At 40.7% G+C, this 24,275-nt stretch overlaps 1 protein-coding gene across 2 annotated transcripts; it reads left to right on the top strand.

Annotated features, from left to right (window-relative positions):
* The first annotated feature begins 233 nt into the window (after positions 1 to 233).
* Positions 234 to 21,356, top strand: LOC132103039 (ataxin-1-like). 2 transcript variants are annotated; one of them, XM_059507839.1, is made up of 3 exons: positions 234 to 362; positions 18,182 to 20,270; positions 20,361 to 21,356. In XM_059507839.1, the coding sequence occupies exons 2-3, from the start codon at positions 18,390 to 18,392 to the stop codon at positions 20,949 to 20,951; spliced, it is 2,472 nt and encodes an 823-aa protein (XP_059363822.1). In that variant the 5' UTR covers positions 234 to 362; positions 18,182 to 18,389; the 3' UTR covers positions 20,952 to 21,356. The 2 variants fall into 2 exon arrangements, with proteins under 2 accessions (XP_059363822.1, XP_059363823.1); XM_059507840.1 differs by lacking the exon at positions 234 to 362 and adding an exon at positions 15,519 to 15,567.
* The last annotated feature ends 2,919 nt before the right edge of the window (positions 21,357 to 24,275 follow it).

Below are 24,275 nucleotides of genomic sequence, written 5' to 3'. Positions count from 1 at the left end.
TTTCCTTGTTATACGTGAATGCCATAATCTTAGCATAATTATCTAACTTATTAAAAAATATATATTACAGCCCTAAATTCTGTGTTAAATTGTTCCTCTATATATGTTTGTGTCCACTGCAAAGACTATATCAGCACTGGTCTTGTGCCCCCCCCCCCCCCCCCCCTGTACATGTCTGGACATGTTAGAACATGCCTCACTCTCTAAGAAGTTTCAGCAAAGTTCAGTGTGAGGAGTGAACAGGTGTCAGTATTTAATATAGCCACAGTGATATTAAATTTTGTGATTCAATTTTTCATCTAGGGGTTTGCAAAAGTGATTGGACGTCTGTGAGAAGAAAGTGGACTTGATCATGGACAATTGTGAGTGCATTCCTGTCATAAATAGATAATTGCAGAGAAGCTCTTGATGGTTTTACACATATGACTTTGAGTTGAGTTAAATGTGTATCTCTTTGAACGCACCTTACTTTTCTTTTATTATTTACATTTGTCTAATCTGAGTTTTATTAGAGTGAGAGCTAAACTAGAAAAAGAAGAAAGCAGAAGCTGAGACTGGCAGCTAAGACAGAACACCTCATAGCTCTTTCATCTCATCTCTCCAGTCACTGGATAAAGCAACACCTCAACAAACAGTGACATAGCAACCCTCCCAAAATCTCCTGCTATTAAAAGGAATGGAGATATCAAAGACTGTCTCCCTACAGGGCTATGTAAGGTTTAGACACTGACCCATCCAAAGTGAAAACAGTACAAAGTATTCTCTTGAGTCAGACTAACACTCTGAGTCTCTGCCAAAGCTGTCTGACACTCGCTGCCTCTAACAGAGATAATAATAATTTATTCATTTGTTTTTTTAGATAGATATAGATTTATTCATTTATTTTTTTAAATCTTGGACTTGGTAAAATACTGTGATCTTCAGTGTCACATGATCTTTTGGAAGTCATTTTTATATGGTGATTTGGTGCTTAATAATCATTTACTATTATTATTATTATCAATATGTTTTGTGGAAACTGTGATGTGTTATTTGAAAGATTTTGTTTTTAAAATTAAAGTTCCAAAGAACAGCATTTATTTAAAATATATATTTTTTTGTATCTTTATAAATATCTTTACTGTCTTCCTTTTGGATCAGTTTAATGTGTCCTTGCTGAATAAAAGTAGTCATTTATTTAAAAATATATTTTACAATAGTTCATTGTAAGGGAAACAGGTCAATTTAGCTCAAAGGGAATCATTTAAGATTTTAAAGGGAATTTGAACAGAATCACTGTTTCACGGCTGATCACTGAGACGCCCTGCGGTTCACTGAACGAGCCGTTTAACATCAAATCTGCGCTGGATATGAATATCCAAAGTATAGTGAAAACACTATTAATTAGCATAGCAGAGCCGGACAGTAACGGAGTACATTTACTTGAGTACAGTACTTAAGTACAATTTTGAGGGATCTGTACTTTACTCGAGTATCATTTTTGGGGAGTACTCATGACTTTACTCAAATACATTTGAGAGGCAAATATTGTACTCCGCTACATTTCTATCCATAACCGCAAGATTATGTAGTATACATGCCAGACCAGCAAGTGGTGCTGTAATTCTGTCACAGAGATACACTTAAAACGGAGAAGAAGACATGGACTTGCTCATAAACCTTGCGCGTGGTACACAAACGAACATGGAACAATACATTTATTAATCCGTGTTAATGTTAGTTAATAAAAAATACAATCGTTCAGTGTTTGTTCATGTTTTAGTTGCTGTTACGTGACGTAGTGGTGGTTGACTAGGGGTGAGACGTGGGCTGATGACGTCATATTTTCAGAAAATGTGCGGATTCGCCGTCCAGACGAAAACGCAAAGGCGGCGTTTTCAAATATATCCACTCTGGGACCCGGTTTCAAAACATCGGTTTCATAAAACGCCTATCCACTAAAAAATTTGTGCGACGAAAAAAAAAGGAAAAAATTAAAATCTGGGAAACCCTATCAAACGTGATTGGATAGTGCAGGCACCTCTGATTGGAAAAGCATTTCAGCAATCACCTTCAGCTTTCCGCCAAAGACTTCATGACATTTGATTGAATTGAAGTACAGTACACACACACACACACACACACACAGAGTTGTCACACATAGATTGTGTATGTGAGAATGGTGTTATTCAGCTGAAAGTATTTTCTCCTGCCTTTGTCTGTATGTCAATGTGAGAGGAAGGTCCTTAATACTGTCACTCAAATGAGCTGAATTTAATTTTTCCTTTCTTTGTACACTGACCTAAACACAGCTGATTAGCTGATTTTCTTTAATCATTATTATTTTCTCTTCTATGCTGCCTATATAACACGATCCGGTTCAGAGGTGTGTCAGAACATTGCAACATTGCTTTCTTTGCTGGTTTAGGTTTATTGATTTGATTAAAGGGTTAGTTCACCCAGATAGCAAAATTATGTCATTAATAACTTACCCTCGTGTTGTTCCAAACCCGTAAAACCTCCGTTTATCTTTGGAACACAGTTTAAGATATTTTAGATTTAGTCCGAGAGCTCTCAGTCCCTCCATTGAAACTGTGTGTACTGTATACTGTCCATGTCCAGAAAGGTAAGAAAAACATCATCAAAGTAGTCCATGTGACATCAGAGGGTCAGTTAGAATTTTTTGAAGCATCGAAAATACATTTTGGTCCAAAAATAGGAAAAACTAGGACTTTATTCAGCATTGTCTTCTCTTCCGTGTCTGTTGTGAGAGAGAGTTCAAAACAAAGCAGTCTGGATATCCGGTTCACGAACGAAATCATTTGATGTAACCAGATCTTTTTGAACTAGTTCACCAAATCGAACTGAATCGTTTTAAACAGTTCGCGTCTCCAATAAGCATTAATCCACAAATGACTTAAGCTGTTAACTTTTTTAATGTGGCTGACACTCCCTCTGAGTTAAAACAAACCCATATCCCGGAGTAATTCATCTACTCAAACAGTACACTGACTGAACTGCTGTGAAGAGAGAACTGAAGATGAACACCGTTGTAGGATGTTTCTGTAGGACACGTCCTACAACGTAGGACGTTTCTGTACATAAATGTAAGCACTGTGGCAGTAGTAATGCAATATTTAGAAAATGTACTCTTGTACTCTTGATACTCAAGTACTTTTAAAAACAAGTACTTCTGGTACTTTTACTTAAGTAGACATCTGACTGTGGTACTTTTACTTGTACTTGAGTAAAATTTTGCAAGGGGTATCTGTACTTTTACTCAAGTAATTAAACTGTGTACTCTGTCTGCCTTTGCTATTAATTAGCACAGTAACAAGATTGGCAGTTTAAGACATTAACTTGTAAGCACAAAACACAAGATACTTCTCTTTTCAATATGAATAAGGCTTTATTAGATAAATCTAAGACATATAAACTAATCTAACACAAAAGCGCACGCACTAACACATTCATACAAGTTGCAGGGAGATAGAAAGTTAGGGAAGGATGAGTTTAAGAGAATGAAAATGTGGAATCCCAAGTTTACAACAATATGTGAAATTGCATATGCATATGAACAGCCATCAATCACTTGCCGTCGCATTGAGTTCCTCAATGAGGTAAAAATTATATTAGATACACCAGTACAGATCAGAGTCTGGAGGTAAAGTTACTTGCGTTCCCGTGTAAAGGGGTTCCCTTTGTTGTCATTGAAACGGGGTTTCCCGAGGTTGCTGATTGGCTGGAAGTTCAGTAGTCGCTGAAGTGACTTCTTTGGAAGCCCGTTGTTGGGTGTTGGCTGAAGACGCGGAGTTGTGTGGGCTGGTTGAAGTTGGACGGGCACTTGAGGTCAGACTCGGAGACACAGCGTTACAAAACTTAACTCATAACACGAAACTCTCAAATGGAAAAGAAAAGAAACTAAAGTAAAAGAATAGAAGTAAGGTTGGACGAGACTAGGTGGTGTTTCTTCTCATCCTAAGTAGCAGCAGGTGTGCAGGCCGAAGCACGCTGCAACCACGCTCAAAGAATGCTTACAGTGATGACTAAAAGCATGACTAAAAGCAAAAGCTAAGAAGCAGGCTAAAAGCAGAATTTGATGGTGTCTTGAGTATTTAAACTGGCCTTTTGGCCACACCTCAAATGTTGTCTTGACCAATAAGATATTGTCTTTGCTCGGGGTATCATAAATCATATGTTATCTTATCAAGCACGTCGTCTGAATTTTCCCGCTCTTGCAGGGTATAATTTTCGACATGATTTCTATAACAAGAATATGATACATTTGACAAATAACTGATGGTCAGAAACATTTCAAGCAAGCAGATTGAAACGCATACATACTAAACATGATTATGAATCCTTAAACTATTCAATAGTTATTAAAAAGGCATAAACAATAAGTGATTAGAAACATGATAATCAAATGTGTGGGTTTCATAAATGATATGGAGTTAAGCAATGGACTGATATTCCTTTAGAAGTCATTTTGAGTTCATTGAGTTCACTATAAAAGACAGTCCCTGTGCCATTCTGTGCCAACATAAGAATGTTCTGTAGGGACCAGAGGTTAAAAGGTCCCCTTAGGAATTTCAGTCTGGTTCTGCTAGGTGGGGGAAGTCAATCCAAGGATCTTGTTTATTACTCTCATGGGTTTACATGTGATGGCTGGTGTTGCATCTTGATTACTTGCACCAAATTTGAAAATCTCTTCTCCGAGTTTCAATTGTCAAATATTGTTCTAGTAGTGTTAATGTTGAAAGCTGTTCTGTGAAAGAGTTGGTTGGTTGGTTATCTTGCTTCTGACTTGTGGCACTAGGAATGATTTACAACATCCCGTTGCCTTTCTGAGGAATTCGGCTCGTGTTTCAACCATTGTAGCAGCCCCTCGGCGTCGACAAACGAGACAGAGAGTTTCGACGGGTGCTTAATCTTCTTTATTCCGCTCGCTTTGAGCGCCATTAACCGTGACTTCGATAAACGTTGTGTTGTAGCACCGTGAAACTACATAAAGAAACAATATACTCATAAATAAAAAACGTATGTACAAATGACAGATTAAACAAATACACATTTACAGATACCCAAAAGGCAAATAAATGATTACATACATGAGAAATTAACCAAAAGAGCTCGACAAATAACACGTACCATACAAAGTTATATATTACTCTAAAATACAACATGCAAAACACACAATAAAGACACATACCTCGCTCCGCTTGCCAAAGGGTACTAAATGAACCAAACGTAAAGTGCATCCACCTTTTACAATATTTCAAACTTTTGTAAACACCACGTGAGAACCACAATGTGCTCCTCGTCCGCACCTCTTTCTTCTACCTGAGTTACAGCTTACGTTACGTAGAGAGCGTGCGTGCGCGCACACAACACGTTTAAAGTGACACACACACATACATATTTTTGCGGTCATTTACACTCCCACCAATTATGAAATGATGAAAGAACAGGACAAACTGTGAATGAATCAGAACATGATTTCTGAACATCAATATGACCGCCTTCAAACAGTTTATATGCATGTGAAGTCTAAAATGTTAGGTTTTATAGAACTTAATTACATGGTCTGATGCAATGGTATCACAAAGCAGTCGTTGATTACTCATTTTCAATAAGTACCACCAATTTTTGGATGGGCCTTTCAATGACTGTGGGCTTGGAGCGTTGATTTTGTTTTCGCTCCCCTAACTGCAACTTGACTCGCCTTACAAGACCATCACTACCTTCACTGGTTCCCACCACTCGGCCTAATTGCCACTGACCTCTGGGAAGCATATCGTCTTTGATGATTACAACATTATTCACTTGAAGGTTACGGCGAGGAATATGCCATTTCTGACGTGCTGCAATGTTGAGAAGGTATTCCTTCTTCCAACGACTCCAAAATTGTTCGATTAGGTATTGAACTCTGCGCCATCTTTTAGTGGCATACACATCTTGTTTTACAAACTCTCCTGGAGGTGGAAGAGCAACATCAGGCTTCATCATTATCAGATGGTTTGGGGTCAATGGTTCGAGTGAATTTGGATCATTAATCCCATCTACCGTTAGAGGGCGGCTGTTTACAATGACCATTGCTTCATAGAACAGCGTTCTGAGTGATGCGTCATCAAGCCTGCCTGGGCATAAAGCAAGTGTGGCATTGAGTACATTTCTCACAGTTCGTATCTGGCGCTCCCAGACACCTCCAGCATGGCTTGCAGAAGGAGCATTAAAGACAAACTCGCATTGCCTTTCTGTAAGAAAGATCTCTAAAGCGTTGGTGTCAATCTCTTTCAGTGAATTTGCGAATTCATTTTTAGCTCCAACAAAGTTAGTGCCGTGGTCACACTGAGGTTTGCGAACTGCTCCTCTGAGACTGATAAAGCACCTTAGGGCATTGATAAAGGAGTCTGTAGATAGGTCCTCAATCATTTCAATATGGACTGCACGAGATGATAGACAAGTGAATAATAGGCCATATCTCTTAAGCTCCTTACGAGCTCACTTCACAATAAATGGCTCGAAACAGTCCATACCACAGTACGTGAATGGAGCGGAAACCTCAACACGTTCTCTGGGAAGTTCTGCCATACGCTGTTCTTCAGCTGGTCGTCTGAGTTTCCGACATTGCACACACTTGTGTATGAACTTGGCGACGGACTTACTGCCTCCAATTATCCAGAATCCATTCATTCTTAACTCCATTTGATTTTTGCTTCTTCCCTGGTGACGAACTTTGGTGTGGTAATATGACAGAATTAGTTTAGTGATGTGGTTACCTTTTGGAAGTATTACAGGATGTTTTAAATCTTGACTGAGAGACGAGTGTTTTAGCCTCCCACCAACACGGAGGATGCCATTGTCCAAAATAGGATCCAGAGGGTACAGTGCGCTTGAATTTGGTAGAGCTTCTCCTCTTTCAATTATTTGCATTTCTTTTGAGAATGCTTGCTGCTGTACAAGCTTGATGACCACCTTAGCAGCTCTCTCACGTTCTTCAACTGTCACATGATCACCGTTGTACATCTGTTTGTGGCCCAATCTGTTTATTCTTGCAACCACCCTTAGAAGCATAGACCAAGAAGAGAATCGACTTAAGCGACTGAGGATGTCTGCTCCGTCTCTGACTGAGGTCACAAAAGTTTGAACTAATTTAACTTCAGGATCACCGACAAGCAGGTTCACAGGTGTGTATGGTGTTGCATTTACTTCCTGTTCCTACAGGAATTTGGGTCCTGATAACCACATTGATGAAGAGATGGCAGACGCATTAAGCCCTCTAGATGCATAATCAGCAGGGTTATCTGTTGTATTTACGTAACACCAATGACTAGGATCTGTGACATCTCGTATCAGCTGCACTCGATTTGCGACAAAAACATGAAACCTACGGGCTTCGTTGTTAATGTATGCTAAAACGACCTGCGAGTCTGTCCAGAAGAACTCTTGGTCAATCTTCATTTCCAGCTCATTTTTCAGCATGACACTCATTCTGGCAGATATGACAGCGGCTGAGAGTTCTAACCTGGGAATGCTTATGACCTTTGTAGGTGAGACCCTGGCTTTAGCCATCACCAGACTGCAGTGGACTTCACTCTTGTCATTTTTGAAGCGGAGGTAGGAACAAGCACCATATCCTACATTACTCGCATCAGAGAAGTGGTGTAACTCTGTTCTGACTATGTCACTGAAGGTATGTGGGTGATAACATCTTGGTATCGATACTTCCTTGAGTTTCAGAAGATCGTTTTTCCAACCCACCCATTGAGGACGCAAGTCATCAGGAAGTTCGTTGTCCCATTCAGTACCTCTACGACACAGTTCTTGTAGGATACACTTTCCCTGTAGAATAAATGGGGCGACAAACCCAAGAGGGTCATATAGAGAGGCTATAACAGACAGAATACCACGGCGAGTCAATGGTTGATCCTTAAGGTCGATGCTGAAACTGAATGTGTCATCCTTTGTTGACCATTGAATGCCGAGTACGCGTCCAGCTGGTGTTGCTTCAAGATTAAAGTCAAGAGGCTTTGATGTTGTTGCCTTTTCTGACGGGTTTAAACAACTCAGAACGTCTTCCTTATTTGAGTTAAATTTGTGAAGCCGTAAACCTCCATGTTTACACACTCTTTGAGCTTGCATTATTAGTTCTTTGGCTTCACTGGTTGAGGGAACACTGGTTAACCCATCATCCACATAAAAGTTCTTCTCAATGAATGCTGAGGCTGAAGGATAGTTAACCTTGTGCTGCTGTGCCAGGTACTTTAGGCCAAAATTAGCACACCCAGGTGAAGACGTGGCACCAAAGAGGTGGACTGCCATGCGATATTCTTGAGGATCTTTCTCCAAGTCTCCACCCTCCCACCATAAGAATCTCAGGTAATTGCGTTCATCAGGTGGGACGAGAAACTGGTGAAACATCTTCTCTATGTCACAGGTAACTGCAACTGGCTCCTTTCTGAAACGGCACAGCACTCCCACCAAGGAATTGGTTAGATCAGGCCCAGTCAGAAGTGTGTCATTTAGAGATATACCACGAAACTTTGCTGAACAATCGAATACCACCCTCAGCTTGTTTGGTTTCTGAGGATGGTACACCCCATGGTGTGGGATGTACCAAACCGTCTCTCCACTTAGTATAGCTGGAGCTTGTTCTGCATCACCCTTGATAATCATCTCTTCCATGAAAGCCTTGTAGTGGTCATAATACTGTTTATTGGACTTGAGCCGTTTCTTTAGGTGTTGTAGTCGAGCGGTTGCTAGCCCTTTGTTGTTGGGTAGTGAGGGTCGGCTGCTGCACTTAAATGGGAGAGGAAGCTCGTAATGTCCATTATCCTTCTGATGAATATTGGCACTGAGGTGCTGTATGAAACGAACATCCTCTTGTGACACACATTTATCCTCATAAGCTTTCTCATTGAAATCTGACTCAAGAATTTTCAGGATATCATTGGGCGATGGGACAGGTATTTCCTTTACTGCAACACGGTGGACAAAACTCTGATTTCCTTGTCGGTCAAGGTGTGGATTAGACAGGCCTATAATACTCCACCCAAGCACAGTTCTTTGCGCGAAAGGCTCATTTTCACCACCTATAATGGCTTCCAAGGGAGCTAGAGCAGATGGGCAGTCAAATCCAATTAAAAGTCCGACTTCACAGTTCAAAAGTGGTGACAGCTGACTTTCTAAGTGTCTGAGGTGACTCCACTGAAGCGCTGTGTGCTTGGTGGGAATATACGACTTGTCCACTGGAATGAAGTCTCTTGTGTATGCTTGCTGTAGTGGTATAGAACTTGCAGATTGTAGTCCTCTTACTTTAAGTCCACAGACTCTCTTACTGGCAGTGATCGTGTCAGCAGCTGTCATGGTACTGAGCCTCAATTGCACAGGTTGTGAGACAACATTCAAACTTTCAAGAAGATCTTCCAAGATTAAACTTGAGTCGCTCTGGGTGTCAAGTAGAGCATAAGTTAGTACTTCTCTTTGGGGTTCGTCCACTGTAGAGATGAAAACTGGCACAATGCTGAAAGCAGCAGGAGAACATTGAGTGAGTGAGTGGGTCATGACTTTATGAACTTCCTCACTTGCTTGAACATTCGTAGATGCCCCTTTAGGGTCCTTTGAAGGAGCTTTATCCCTTTCTTCATGTAAGCAGGTAGGATGACTTCGACCACACGTACCACATGTATGTCTTCTTCTACAGTCTTTACTCATGTGTCCCTTTCCGAGACATCCGAAACAGAGGTGGGTTTCATGAATGAAGACTTTCTTTTCTTCAGTAGTCTTTCCAGCAAATGTAGAGCATTGAGCAATGTGATGTTTTTCATCCTTGCAAAAAAGGCACAATGTCTTTGGCTTACGTCTCTGGTCTTTTTGAGCTTAAGTCGTTCACCTGAACCTTTGTACTGAGAGCCTTAGCACGCTTGGGGAACCTTTCATCTGTGTTCCTTTGATTCACAAATAGCGCAGAGGTTATAGGGTTACAAGCTATTTTTGCTTCCTTTTGCAGAAATTCTGTGAAGCATTTGAAACTTGGATAGTCACCTGATGTGTGTAGCTCTTCCACCACGATTCGGTTCCACTTTCTCACAATCCATTCGGGGAGTTTCTTTAACAGCTTGTGGTTTTCTTCAGAATCATTTAGGATGGCTAATCCTTTTACGTGAGGAATTGCCTCGACACAACCTTGTAGGAAATCTGTGAAGTCTCGTAATGCCAGTGGGTCATGTGCTCCAATTTTGGGCCATCTCATCAGCTTGTCTCGAAACGCTCTTTGGATGACGAACGAGTTCCCGTACCTTTCCTGTAACACTTTCCAGGCACCTTGATACGCATTCTCAGAATTTCTGTAGAAATATCCCTCCACCGCTTTGCGAGCTTCCCCAGCAAGGTAATTCTTCAGATAGAAAATTTTTTCACCAGAAGGAAGAGGTTTTCGATCAATGAGGGCCATGAATGACATCTTCCAATCTATGAATTTTAAAGGGTCACCCATTGCGTGGTCACCAACAAAGACAGTGGGTTCTGGAACTGGCAGCCGATGTGTGCTTAGTGAGTTTGCTATTGCTTGAGCTAGATTTGCAGTTTTCTGAGGTGATGTAACTTCATATCCTTCACATGATGCTTGCTGAGGTAGGAACAACTGTGCTTCCAGGTTCAGTTGAGATGTAAGCTCTGTCCTTTGGCAGCCAGTGTGAATGCTAGGGCCTTCGTCATCTTCACAGCAATGAAGGTTGCCTTCCAAATCGTTATACACTTTGACACGAGCTGCTGCTACTTTAACTTCTTTGTCAACTTGTAGCTGTTGTAGCCGTTTCCTTTCCTCAACTAGCCTTAACTACATTTCAGCCTCCTTCTGCTTTATCTCCGCTAACATTCTCGATTCACAAAGCTTCCAGTCATGCTCCATCTTATCAAGCTTAGCTTGTTGTGAATTTCTTGTAAAGCTTTAGCTTGTTCCAGTTTCGCTGCAAATTCTGCCTGTGCATCAGCATGCTTACTTGAGACTTTAGAAGTCTTTGATTGGTTATCGGATCCCAGTGATGACTCTGAAACGACTGTGTTTGTTACTGTACATCCAAAGACGGATCCATATTCATCCTTATTCAGCACCTGCCTTACTCTTTCCTTCACAAGTTCTTCATTGTAACTTTCATTAAATGTTTCCAGTCGTTTACTGACAAGATCAGTGATCTCTGCAGTTAGTGCAGCGCAGGCATCCATACGTTTAACAATGTCTGGAGTAGTAGTGTGGTTACGCAGAATCGGTTCATAACGCTGTTAGACTGAATCATGTCTGCCTTGAATGTCCTACTGTATTTGATCCAGGTCTTCACGTGTACAGAATGTTTTCAAATTTGATCTAGCCTCTCTTGCAGCCTGCTTCCAGGACTCATATGTCTTATGGAAGGACCTTTCCTGTTTCTTTGCTTCGAGCTCATGCAGCTCTCGACCTTTCTCTGTTAAGCTTCTTTCACGTGAGCTTGCTCTGATCTGTTGCACTGGTGGGTTACTTATTTCTTCAGCTGAAAGTGGCATCTCCTCAACTGATTCAACTTCCTTTTCAGGTGGATTTTCCATGGCCTCTTTAATGTTGTTTTCTTCTTTAAACTGGGCAACTTAAGCTATAAGTGATACCATTTCCATCAGACCTCTAAAATGTAAGCACTCAAAATATTAGCAACGAGAATCAACACAAATGCACAACTGTAAACACTTTTAACATTTAAATATTTCCCTTGTAATAGATCAGAAATTTCAGTGTTTACAAACAGTAATAAAGTTAACTGTACTCTTTGTGTATGACTTTTTAAATGTCCAAGATAAATCTTCAACAATCAACGTTCAAATTTAACACACAAGTTTTTTATAGTCTTTAAATAATCAAGTAAACTTGAATATTTTCTTGTGATTTGACTTATTCAATTTAAATGTCTCTTGTAGTTTTATCTTTCAATTTAATAGTCCAAATAATCCTTTCCATTTGAACATGTCAACTTACAGAGTTCCAATGAATGGATGCAGCTCACGTGGGAATACGATTTAACTCACAGTCTGTAATGTTAAACGGTGCCTTGCTACCACCTTGCGATCTTTCCCTTTAAGCAGTTATAATGACGTCACGATCCGCTGTGACTGCGCAAACGTCCGCAGCGCCGTGCTGATCCTCGTGCGGCGTTGTGATGAACTCTCTCGAACAGGGCAGCAGCGAGGCGATGCAGAGTCCCGATAAGCGTCGAGTTTCACTGTAGCAGCCCCTCGGCGTCGACAAACGAGACAGAGAGTTTCGACGGGTGCTTAATCTTCTTTATTCCGCTCGATTTGAGCGCCATTAACCGTGATTTCGATAAACGTTGTGTTGTAGCACCGTGAAACTACATAAAGAAACAATATACTCATAAATAAAAAAGGTATGTACAAATGACCGATTAAACAAATACACATTTACAGATACCCAAAAGGCAAATAAATGATTACATACATGAGAAATTAACCAAAAGAGCTCGACAAATAACACGTGCCATACAAAGTTATATATTACTTTAAAATACAACATGCAAAACACACAATAAAGACACATACCTCGCTCCGCTTGCCAAAGGGTACTAAATGAACCAAACGTAAAGTGCATCCACCTTTTACAATATATATATTTCAAACTTTTGTAAACACCACGTGAGAACCACAATGTGCTCCTCGTCCGCACCTCTTTCTTCTACCTGAGTTACGGCTTACGTTACGTAGAGAGCGTGCGTGCGCGCACACAACACGTTTAAAGTGACACACACACATACATATTTTTGCGGTCATTTACAACCATGGTCCCGATCGACTCTTTAATTTGTCTGGTTCGGGTCTGATACGCTACAACATATTAAGTATGTTAGTATGACAATAAGATTTGTATTTGTCTGTGGCTTGGCAAACATATCCAGTGCAGTGCTGGGATCTGCTTAGAGAGAGTAAAGCAGGCCAGGCTAATATTAGAGGTTATATATTGCTGATGGGTTTTTTTATGTTCCCTGCTTTTCTCCTCGTTGACAGCATGTGTTTTGAACACAGGGTGTTTTCAGATCTTTTGAAGGTTGTGCACATAGATAACACTTTTGTATGTGAGTGTGTGTGATGGAGCGAGTGACTGTATTTGTATGTGGGTCCCCCCCTGAGGGTGTTCTGCAACTACTTTGCATGTTTAATGTGGGAGACATACGGGTTTCTATGTCTGTATCAAAAGTCAAAATGGTAGAGAAAAAAAAACCTCTCTGTTTTCTCAATCGTCAGTAATTGGTTATTAAAGAAGTAACCAAGGGTTACTTCTTTAATAACCAATTACTGACGATTAAAGAAGTAACAAAGATTTTCTTAGGAGAATTTCATGGTCTTAGCAGACAAAAAGGAGATTTTCATGTTGGTGTGTGCTTGTGTTTCTTGCGAGTGTACAGTGGTGTCTGGTGTATGTGAGTCTATGTGTTCCCTGTTGATACTACACTCGTACTGTGTCTGCTAAGACACTATGGGAAAAAGCCTTTTTTCTACCGAACTGAAGCCTTTTTTTCAATCACGCAATGAAACTGCACAGCCATTGGTTCGTGCAGTGTATATAAAATTAACCAATGGCTCGGCAGCGAAGCTGCATGAGCCTATGGATACAAAGCCTGCCAAAGGCCGCCACAATGTGTGGGGTATCTGGCTATATAAAGGCCCTCCCGCTTTCTTCCTCCCAGGGACCTGTGAGGAAAAGAAAGTGGGGCAGAGGATTCGAGCATCTGGCTGCGAATGAGCTCACGAGCGAGCTCCCTTGCCATCATCCTCGCCCAGCGCCGCAAAAAGACAGGATGGATGCCGAACTTCTCTGTATTCTCTCAAAAGCAGTTAAAAAGCTGAGATAAGAGTGGTCTCTGCCAGAGGAGCCCTCTTGCAGTCGTCTGGATGAATAGTTCCTGCCGGGGCGCTGCCAGGCTCCTCCTCAGCGTTCCTCTCTGTTCTTCCTGGATGGCTATGATGAACTCACCAGATCGTGGCATGCCTACTGGGCCCTCCCTCCCTACTTCAGATTCATCCGCCCTCACTTCTATCGACGGCGCTGAAGAGAAGGGGTATGACAAGCTGCCTACCCTGAATGAGTCTTTGGCCACTCACCCATCCATACCGTGAAGGACCACTTCAGCTATTGCTGGACGCGCCTACACTTCAGCTGGACAGGCCGCTTCGACACCTCATACATCTGACCACTCGATGGGAGCCTTCGAGCCGAAACACAATTTTGGAGGCTAGAGCCCCGTCTATGAGACGACCCTATGTCCTCAAGTGGTCTATTTTTTTCCACTTTGTGTCTAAACCGCGGCAAAGGGCCTCTTACTTCCAATCTGTGAGAGGTGTTGTCAACCATCCCTTCATGGGATCTGCCTACTGTGCTGAGAGCCCTGAAGGACCCTCCTTTTGAGCCATTACAATCTAGTAACATTCGGTCACTGTTGCTGAAGACTGCTCTGCTTCTGGCACTAGCATCAGTAAAGCATCAGTAATTTAAAGCGAATAGGGGACCTGCAGGTGCTCTCCATTAGCCCTGCCTGCCTGCTTGGAATTCAAGCCTAAGATCTGACAGAGAGCCTTTGACCATATTGCTCAAGCTTTCTGGCAGTAGTTCACCTGTCATCTCTTGACCCCTGGGTGCCGAAGTTGCAGGAGTACTCTGGAACGATTAACCAGGCTGGGTGTGACCTCAAGAAGCTCACCCCATCTTAGCCTTGGGTTTATTGTTAACTTCTCTATGGGCATTGTTTGCTTATGGAAGTTATGATACTTATAGTCGTTCCTCTAACACAGCATGGCGTGATTCTACTGTGTTCCCATAGTACAAGAGTATTATCAACAGGGAACGTACTCGGTTACTAACGTAACCCTGAGATACGGGAATGAGTACTGGGTTTTTCCCATAGCATCTTAGCAGACGTAGTACCCGTTCCCGTATCTCAGGGAATGGAGGATACGTTAGTAACCGAGTATGTGCTCAGTCCCTCACTCACAATTTTTTTCTCCTCCTTCTCTTTCCCTCTCACTGTCCCTCGTTCTCTCTCTCTCTCTCTTCTCTCTGTCCCCGTGTGTGCATAGTCTTGGCGCACTGCCAAGTAGAGTGTGTTTTTTGAATGAATACCTGATGAGGCTGCTGAGGCTGACTGGGGGAGGAGGAGCCGTTTTCTCTAGAGCTCTGTGTGTGTATGTGTGAAGAGCAGAAGAGAGAGAGATAGAGCGAGCTGGCAGTCTGTTTGCCTTGCATAACATACGCTGTAGCTCTCACACGTAAGGCTAGTGAAACAGCGCAGACGAGGGAACTTCCTTTACCCTCAGCCCTCTGAGCATTTGTCGAAAGGAAGTGGAGGAAAGTGAAGGCGGGGGGAACATTGGACATGGAAGAAAACATAAATCAGAGGATTGCGCGTGTGACTTGATAGCAGAGCTAAACCTGGACAAAGGACAGCTTGCCAGTAGGTAGAGTGAGTTACACTCGTAGTGCAGATAGAGAGAGAGAGAGAGAGAGAGAGAGAGAGAGAGAGAGAGAGGTATTAAATGCACCCATAAAGAAAGGTAAGATATCACCCTTAGATTAAATATTTGCTTGTTTTTGATTCTCATGTGCTTATTGCACATAATATATTATTCTTGTGTTCCATGAAGGGAAGGAAATATGTGCATGTATGTGAGAAATCAATTTATTATTATTATTATAGCTAACATTAACCAATAGGCTTTGCAGAAATAGTTGCAATTCTGTGCAAATGTTTCACTGTCATTCTGTTGGTTTTGATCTTGCTTATAGGGGAAAGGAAACAGGCTTTAGTCATTGTAAAGGCAGCAACAGCTCTGTTTGGATTCATGTCTAGCTTAGGACTCCCTAGACTGCCTTTTAAAGGGACAGGCACCCATATAAAAGGTCGTTAAGTGCAGAGAGGAGCTGCTTACAGGCACTTAATGGAAATGAGTGAAAATCCTTTGAGGATATAGGCGTGTTTTGTGAGGAAAGACGTTAATATGAGCATTTAATTTCAGAGTTATATTTGTATTTCTATGCACAATCAATGGCAACGGTTCAGTCAGCTCTAAGATGACATCATTGAAAAGGGTGTACGGCATCCTGCGAGTAATACGTTCCTGGGGATTTTTCATTTACACACTGTGCACAGACAGTTACATAAAGTACATTGCAAAATCATTTGACACTATTTTTGTTTGTGTGGTAGATAAATTACAAAAGGGGAGTATTTTCATTCAGAAGTCTTTGTTTTTGTGCCAGTTTCTCAGAGATGTTATATTAGTATTGCTTTTATTAGTGTGTTAATGTCTGTGTGGGTTTATAGGTATGAATATGATGTATTGATGACATCTGAACTATGACAAGCCTGCAGAGCATCAGATCTACTGTTAAAAAAAAACTAGAAAGGATACTGCAAGTTTTTAATCTTTCTTGCTCTTTGGCTCAACCACACTGTGAGCCTGTGTGTGCGAACGTGTGTGTGTGTGTTTGTGTGTTTACAATTGAAATCACCTACAATGCTTTACTTAATAAATTAAACAATGTCTTGAAGCTGTAAAATAATGGTTTCTGAGGGTTAACTATATGGTTAAGCTTAATTTAACCACAATAGTAGTCAATGGAAAAACTCATTGAAGTTCTTTCAATAGAAAATCCATCTGTTGTTGACATGAACTACAGCTCTGTGGCACTGATTCAGTCACAAGAAGTAAGAGAACAGTATCACTTTTATGTCTATGTGCCTGTATTGCCTTGCAGGCGTAGGTTGAGTTAGCTATTTAGAATTGTTGTTGTATTTCAGTAGTGCTGACTGAAAGCCCCTGGAAATAAACAGGCCAATATGACAACCAGTAAAATTGAAATGGTGAATATGCACATACAGACACACACAAATAATGTGTGTAATGTAGGTATTCTTTAAACTTTCTCACATTCCCTCCCAAGTTCTCATTTAAGCTATTCCACTTTTTTCCATAAGGAACCAGCAAGCATCTGCATTCAAATATGCTAAAAGCAGAAGTACATCTTAGGAACACAAAGCCCATGCAAATAATACATTCAGAAGTCTTATAGACACTCAGAAGAGGATTGGGCTTAATTTCCACTGATTTATTTTTACAGTCACTTGAATGACCGTGTCTCTGGTTTTTAGGTTAATGGTAAACAATTTGGTCTACTTGTATTGTGACTTTTTTTTTTAGGATCTAATAATGTATTACAAAAAATGTTTATGGATCCCTGTAAATGCATGAAATGATACAGGGTAATATGGTTATATCTATATGTAATGGTTTAATGTACTTTTGTTATGCTACGTGCATTGAAAGCTGGGTAAGAATGTGATCTGTGTGATCACTACAGTTCTATTGTTCTTTGATACATGAGCACTCTGCACCAAATCACATATGCATAACCGCGTATCAGTCCAATAGATATGCTGATGTGTACATGTGTATTGTGCTCTTGTGTACAATAGACTGAAGCATTTACTGGCTGTGTGTGGTGTTAGCTGTAGGGGAAAGTAGGACAATGATTGGTGCAGATCTACTGTGGTGAAGGGATCTCTCCCACCCTCTATTCCTCCTCCCTCACTCTATCTTGCTCTCTCTCTTTCTTTCTTCTCCACTGTTACACTCTAACTCAATAACTATGCTCACTTGCAGGCAGAGCTCAATGTGGGTCAGGAGAGCCAGTGTTCGCTCTTTCTCTTCCTTCATCTTTTTCCTGTCCACACAGTCTTTTTGCATATTAAGTTTTTATCCTGTTTTCTCTTTATCCTCATTGATGTATGTAGATGGACTGTATGCAAACATATCCAATATGCAAACATTATTAGTCCTTAAAACATGAGGCCGATTTAGATTTACATTTGATTATGTAGACGTGTTCATTGTAGCCCCTTAGAGATCAATCACTTATCACTCAAATAAAACCGTGTGAGAATCATTCATAAACGCATTACAAAATCAGTGTATTCCATTTAAAACTATTTATTTGGCACTCATAACTGAAAGCATGCTACTGTAAGATTACATAATAAAATAATTACATAATAAGCTACTAGATAGGTTTGAGCTAGTTTCATAGAATCAAAGACATTGCATAAAGAATACACTTTGTTCAGAATACACTCAATGTTTGTTTTTCTTTTGTGTCTTTCTAATGAAGGTACGGACCAATATTCGTCAGTGAGAGATGATTCCACATGAAGCACATGAATCTTTTCATGACAAGAGTCCTGACAATGGGCAAGACTATAGTAAAAGTGGAGCAAAGTAAAAAAAAATAGAATATCTTAACAAGTGAGTTTTACTTCGCACTTTAAAACATCCTGATTAAGACAAGTGGGTTAAAAATCGGGAAAAGCTCCAAGACAATGAAGTCTAACCAGGAGCGTTGTAATGAGTGCCTTCCGCCAAAAAAGCGGGAGATTTTAGCTCTGGAAGAGAAGCAGGTGCTGGTGTCAGCTGCTGTTAGTGACAGCCAAAGTGGAGAGAATTTGGCTTGGCTAGCCAGCGTTGCTACCATGGCTAGCATGGCCCACATCCCCAACAATGCAGGCCCATCACAGAGCAACAGTGCTGAGCCTGACAGCCCCCCACCATCAAATAAGGCTCTCACTGTGGTGACAGAATATCCTCTAACTACTACATCTGCTGGCTTTTCATTCTCTTCGAACAGCTCAACATACAGGGGAGTATTCTCTGGGCCTACCGTGCTAACATCCAATCCTGCGGTTTTCTCCACAAGCCTTCCCCAAACTATAGGCTCCGTCCAATACACACAACTTCCCCCCAATCTCCAGCTCATAGGGCCCTATACAAGTTATATCTCTTCACAGATTGTGCCGTCCACGACTAGTCCAACACAGCCACGGAGGACACCACAAGAGGTCTTGGCCACAACAGCTGTCATATCTCAAGCATCCAGCCTTGATTCACAGAATCATCATGTGATTTCTTCTATACCAAATGTTTCCCACACTCAATGCATCCAGGTAGATAGTGCGCCTTTGGGTTTGACAGTTTCCTCCCCTTCTGCTCAACTGCCAATTCAAATCCATCCACATTCAGCAGTCCTTGCCCCTCATGCCCTGGCCCTTACCCCCTCTCAAGTGGTTCTACATTATACAGATGGCTTCATTGCAAAGCAGCCAGGCTCCAATCACAGAGAGATGCAGAATGGTACACTAGGGGAGATTGCAGTGGTCAAGCACAGTACTGCCAAAGTAATTTCTAGCCAGTCAGAAGGCGACCAGAGCCACAAGCAAAACCATGACCTGGGCCTTCAGACCCAAGCTCAGGTTCTGCTCCCAGCAGACTACAGCACTCATGACAGAACAGGACTGCAGACATCGCTGATGTTGGTGTCCAGTAGCCACCTTGCAGCAAACAACTCAGAGCTCCAAAGTATTTTGGGTAAGGACCACTTATCTTTGCACCTTCCTGATAGAGGAGGGATCTGCATAGGCAAACCAATGTCCAGAGTGTCTGCCCTTACTTCCTCAGACAGCCAAGTTTCTCCTGCCTCCACAATCTCCCCGCACACACTCATGCAGGCTCCTCACAACACTCCCCAACAAGAGCTCTCCACCAGCGTTTACTCTGCTACACAGGTCCCAATTATTGGCTACATCACCAGTGCTTCTGGTGGACCCCAGCAAGCAGTAACTGGTTATCAGAGCAACCTGCCACAGCACGTGGTGATCTCAGGCAACACCTCCTTACTCATTCCGGTGAGTGCCACAAACATCAATCCACTTACTGCTGAGCCAGAGCTCACCTGCTGTTCTGTAATCCCCAGTATAGCCAATGCATCAACAGCTCTGCCTCAGACGTTTATTAATACATCCCCACCTGCAGCTTCAGTCCTACCCAATGGTAAAGACATCACAGTCTCTGACGGAGGTCATGCGTCTCGTGTTGTGCCAAGTCCAACCCAAATACAGCTGCCTGTTCTTTCAGCCAGTGTGGTTGGTTCTCCAGTTCCTGTAACACCTCCAACATCCATAAGCCCTCAGAGCTCACCATCATCACCATCAGCGGTCCTACCACCATTCTTCATGAAGGGCTCTATTATTCAGTTGGCAGATGGTGAACTAAAGCGTGTGGAGGATCTGCGAACAGAGGACTTTGTGCAAAGTGCGGAGGTGAGTGGAGAACTGAAGATTGACTCCAGCACTGTAGAGCACATAGAGTGCAGCCGCACACCCAATGCTGTCATCATACAGTTCTCAGTGGGAGAGAACAAAGCCCAGGTGAGTCAGTTTCATATTCGCAGTAATACCCAGTAGAGCTGATTGAACAGTTTGAACTCTTAACATTCTTTTTGTTTTGTTCTGTTTTAGGTCTGTGTTGAGGTTCTGGTGGAATACCCTTTCTTTGTGTTTGGTCAAGGTTGGTCATCCTGCTGCCCTGACCGCACCACCCAGTTGCTAGCTCTATCCTGTGCTAAACTGTCTGTGGGCGATGTTTGTATTTCCCTCACCCTTAAAAGCCTAAATGATAGCATTCAAAAGAAAGATAATTTTTCAAACTCTGTGATGAAACACAACAATACTTTGAAATCAGCCAAAAACAATGGGCCAAGTGAGGAAAGACCAACCCAAATGGAGGATCTTAAGAAAGGACACAAAATGACATCAGGAGTGGAAAATAGTTCAGGAACACTGGTTGAGACTTCCAACCAAAGAAATTTGTTGACCCTCTTAGAGAATGGGGACATAAATCCTCAGACACAAGTGAATCTCCAGAACCAGGCAGAAAAAACCTACACATTCAGTGCTGAGAGAGCAGTTAGCCGCAAGAGGAGATGGTCCGCCCCAGAGAGGGGAGAAATGTTGAGGTCGCAAGAGGACCCTCAGATTTTACCCAAATTTTCCTTCCTCCCACATCACCTGAAGGTCAGCATTGAGGGCCACTCCAGCACAGGTTGCTGAGATGTTCAGAACTCCATAGAGCAGTGGTGGGGATTCAGTTTCTAACCAAGATATACATTAATTAGCTTTACTTAATTTGAGAAATCACATGAACTAAATAAAATGTATTTTTGCTTGGTGTACAAGAAAATGCTTTTGCTTAAATAACAGAGACTCAGAATACTTTACCCGTCACTGCCATGTACTCTAAGAGGGACAAGGAAGAGCAGATTTCTTTTTGGTACTTTGTTGCTTTCCTATCAAATTCATACCAAGGTTATTGTAATATTAGATGTGACCATCTGTGAGCATTTGAGTCATGTCATATGTAACATTAATCCTTAGACTTTCTTTTAAATCAGCTGGACATGACAGTTTTGGGTTGTATGTTGCAAGGTCCAACCACTTTTTTCTCAGCTTGCTGAGCATTCAGTGTCTGTTAGTCTACTGTTATGTGTACCAAATTAATTCATAATCAGGGCTTTTACTGGATGAGGACTGTTACATGGATTGATGGAAAAAGGATAACAGAAAGACGTCACTTATGTGACTTTGATTACAAGTGATTTCCGTAAATTGTGTAAGCATGATTTTCTTGACAGAAGCGGCCTCCCACTTGTTACTGCCCCCAATAATCCCTTGCTTACATAATGTCATCTGAGAGTGACAGGCTTTGCTCGAGTGACTACTTTGAATCTGACTTAGGTCAAGTAAGGCATCAAGATACAACAATGAATGTTAAATGATTTATCCTTATTTGTTAATTCAATTGCTGATAGTCTTGTAGATATGCAATACTGAGCTTTCACATACCTCATGTGTGCATTTAACAGTTAACCCAATCAGATAGCCTGATCGGATCTGTGATCTCAGTTTTGAGTGAGTAATCATTTGAAAAATCTTAACATTGTCAAAGTGGCTATGTAGAGAAGTCTCCATTCAAGTCAGAATTAGCACTTTAAAGAAAGGTTAGGGGAAGTTGAATGAATGGATGGAAACATTCCCACCTCTGTTTTGTTACTACAGCAACAGACCATTTGGAGTGCTGTTAGTCATTTTGTGCATTATTAGCCATTGTACATGCAAAGCACTTCTCATTTAGTATTTTTCAATAATGATGTCTTCTTTACACTATTTTTAGTATTGTGGGTCTTAATCAGTGTGGCTGCAATAATAAATTCTTTATTAAAGACACAATACAATTACCATACAACTAAATCTATCCTTGTTGTTCAAAACAGGCTGTGTTTCACAGGTTTCTCACAAACAGAATTGAACTTTTTGTACCTAAACTTGTTTATAAAGGAAATTTAGCATCTAATAAAGTTAACAAAATTTACCCAGATATGATCATTCAAATAGTAAGAATCAGTGGGTCAAATAAGGACACTATGCTGTGTTAAATCTTCTCTGTCACCGAAAATCTACATTTTCAATGGTCAAAAATAGGTTGCTAACATTGACACAAGACATTCTGAATGGACTATACTTCAGTCTCTTACAGCCTAATTTTTGTTTGCATCAAAATAATATAAAGCTACTGCTCAGACTAAGGTATGTCATCCACTGTGGGTCTCTTTTAAAATGTTGATTTCTCAACACTTAGCAGTATGCTGCTAATGACCTAAACATGTCATAATCTGACTTTTAACTTCTCTGCAGAGAAAAAAAGAAAAAATAATACAAAATGAATGTTGAGACACTATTTTTAGATTTTAATATCCACATGATCTATTTTATCTGTCTTTATCTTTGCTTTGCTGGTCATGTTAAACAAATTTAAAAGAATTAATTAAGTACACTGCAATGAAAAATTACAGATTAAGGTAATAATCCATAAACCTTTTTTAAATGACAAATATAATTGCTCTATTCCATGAACAAAAGCCTTATGGAACTATCTTCAGATGTATTTTGTGTCACAAAATAATTCTTATCTTACTCAACTGACTGTTTAATACATATGAGTGCTGTTATAAATTCAGAAAAAAATCTTTGAATACATTTAAGAATTTTGCTATTTGCACAAGTAGACGTTTTAAAGAGGAAAGCTGAGTGTATGTATGGACTCTTATAGTTAACACTTCATATTGCCAGCTCTGTAGGTAACCTAGAAACTATACATTTTTATACGTGCGGTCATGAGTGAGAGTTTTACACATACATCAGTTTGTTGACTGATTTGAAAAAGGTATTGTTGCATCCAGGGTTATATTCAGATGGAATCACAATAGACCTCATATTGTAGAAGTAATGCTTGATTGCACATTCAGTCCAATTTGGATTTGGAATTTATGCACTTTTGAAGAGGGGGGACAATGAAAGAGAAATGAATGGGATTAGTGATTAGTAGCCACGCAGCTATATGTTTAATACAGCCTATTGTAATGGTGATATTGGTTAGGCAGTAGAAAATTCAGTGCTATGACAATAGACTAAAAACCATTACAAAAATGTCAGTGTCGTTGTTCGTTTCATGTTTATCATTGTTCTATCTCTTCTCTCTCTCTCTCTCTCTCTCTCTCTCTCTCTCTCTCTCTCTCTTTATTTTCCTGTGTAGCTATGTTCATGTGTTTGTGCACTGTGTGGATAACTTCATTAAAGACAGTCAGGTTTCAACACTAGAACCACAAACGTTCTTATATCCAGTGTGTGCTGTTCTATTTTAACATAACAACAGCAATTTATTATCATCTGCATTAAAAAACTTTTTTTTGTTTGTTTTTAAAAAGAAGGCTGTCAACCACTTGAAGGCATAAAAGCGTTATAATGATTTATAGTCCTGCTGCATTCTCAGGTTGAGAAACTGGCCTGACTGTTTTTGTTCCTGTATTAAATTTTTGCAAAAATGGTCAAAGTTACAAAAACTGAGCTGGTGTTTATTTTAGCTCCAGTGCTATGACTCATGGGAAGTCACTGGCTGACTATTGCGCCCTCTACAGCCCATCACTGTACATGCACCCAATGTACAAAGAAGGCTAACTTTAAACTAGCATGATGACATGAAATGAATGTAACGTACGTGCTTGCTATTGAAAATGTATTGATATGGAAAAATACAACTTTCTGTTGTATGAACAAGGTTGGGCATCAACAATATGACTTTTTATATTATATATATATATATATATATATATATATATATATATATATATATATATATATATATATATATATATATATGTATATCCAAAGACAGTCAGAATTTGCTGTATGCATATGCCTCAATGGTCCATAGCCAGCATTAGCTCTAGCAATACCACAAGGCCTCATTTTGGGTTGGAAGACTAAACTTGATGCCTAGAAATTGACCTATAACATACACCGACACTGATCTTATTGTTT

The sequence above is a fragment of the Carassius carassius genome, chromosome 24 (genome assembly GCF_963082965.1).
Source record: "Carassius carassius chromosome 24, fCarCar2.1, whole genome shotgun sequence".
Taxonomy (NCBI): domain Eukaryota; kingdom Metazoa; phylum Chordata; class Actinopteri; order Cypriniformes; family Cyprinidae; genus Carassius; species Carassius carassius.
The sequence above is the reverse complement of the archived record's forward strand: the minus strand, read 5'-3'. Positions and strand labels throughout refer to the sequence as shown.

Excerpts from the sequence above, each read along its gene's own strand:
- LOC132103039 (XM_059507839.1), top strand. The coding sequence starts at position 18,390 with ATGAAGTCTAACCAGGAGCGTTGTAATGAGTGCCTTCCGCCAAAAAAG. Across the intron at positions 20,271-20,360 it reads TGGGAGAGAACAAAGCCCAG|GTCTGTGTTGAGGTTCTGGT; the intron begins GTGAGTCAGTTT and ends GTTCTGTTTTAG.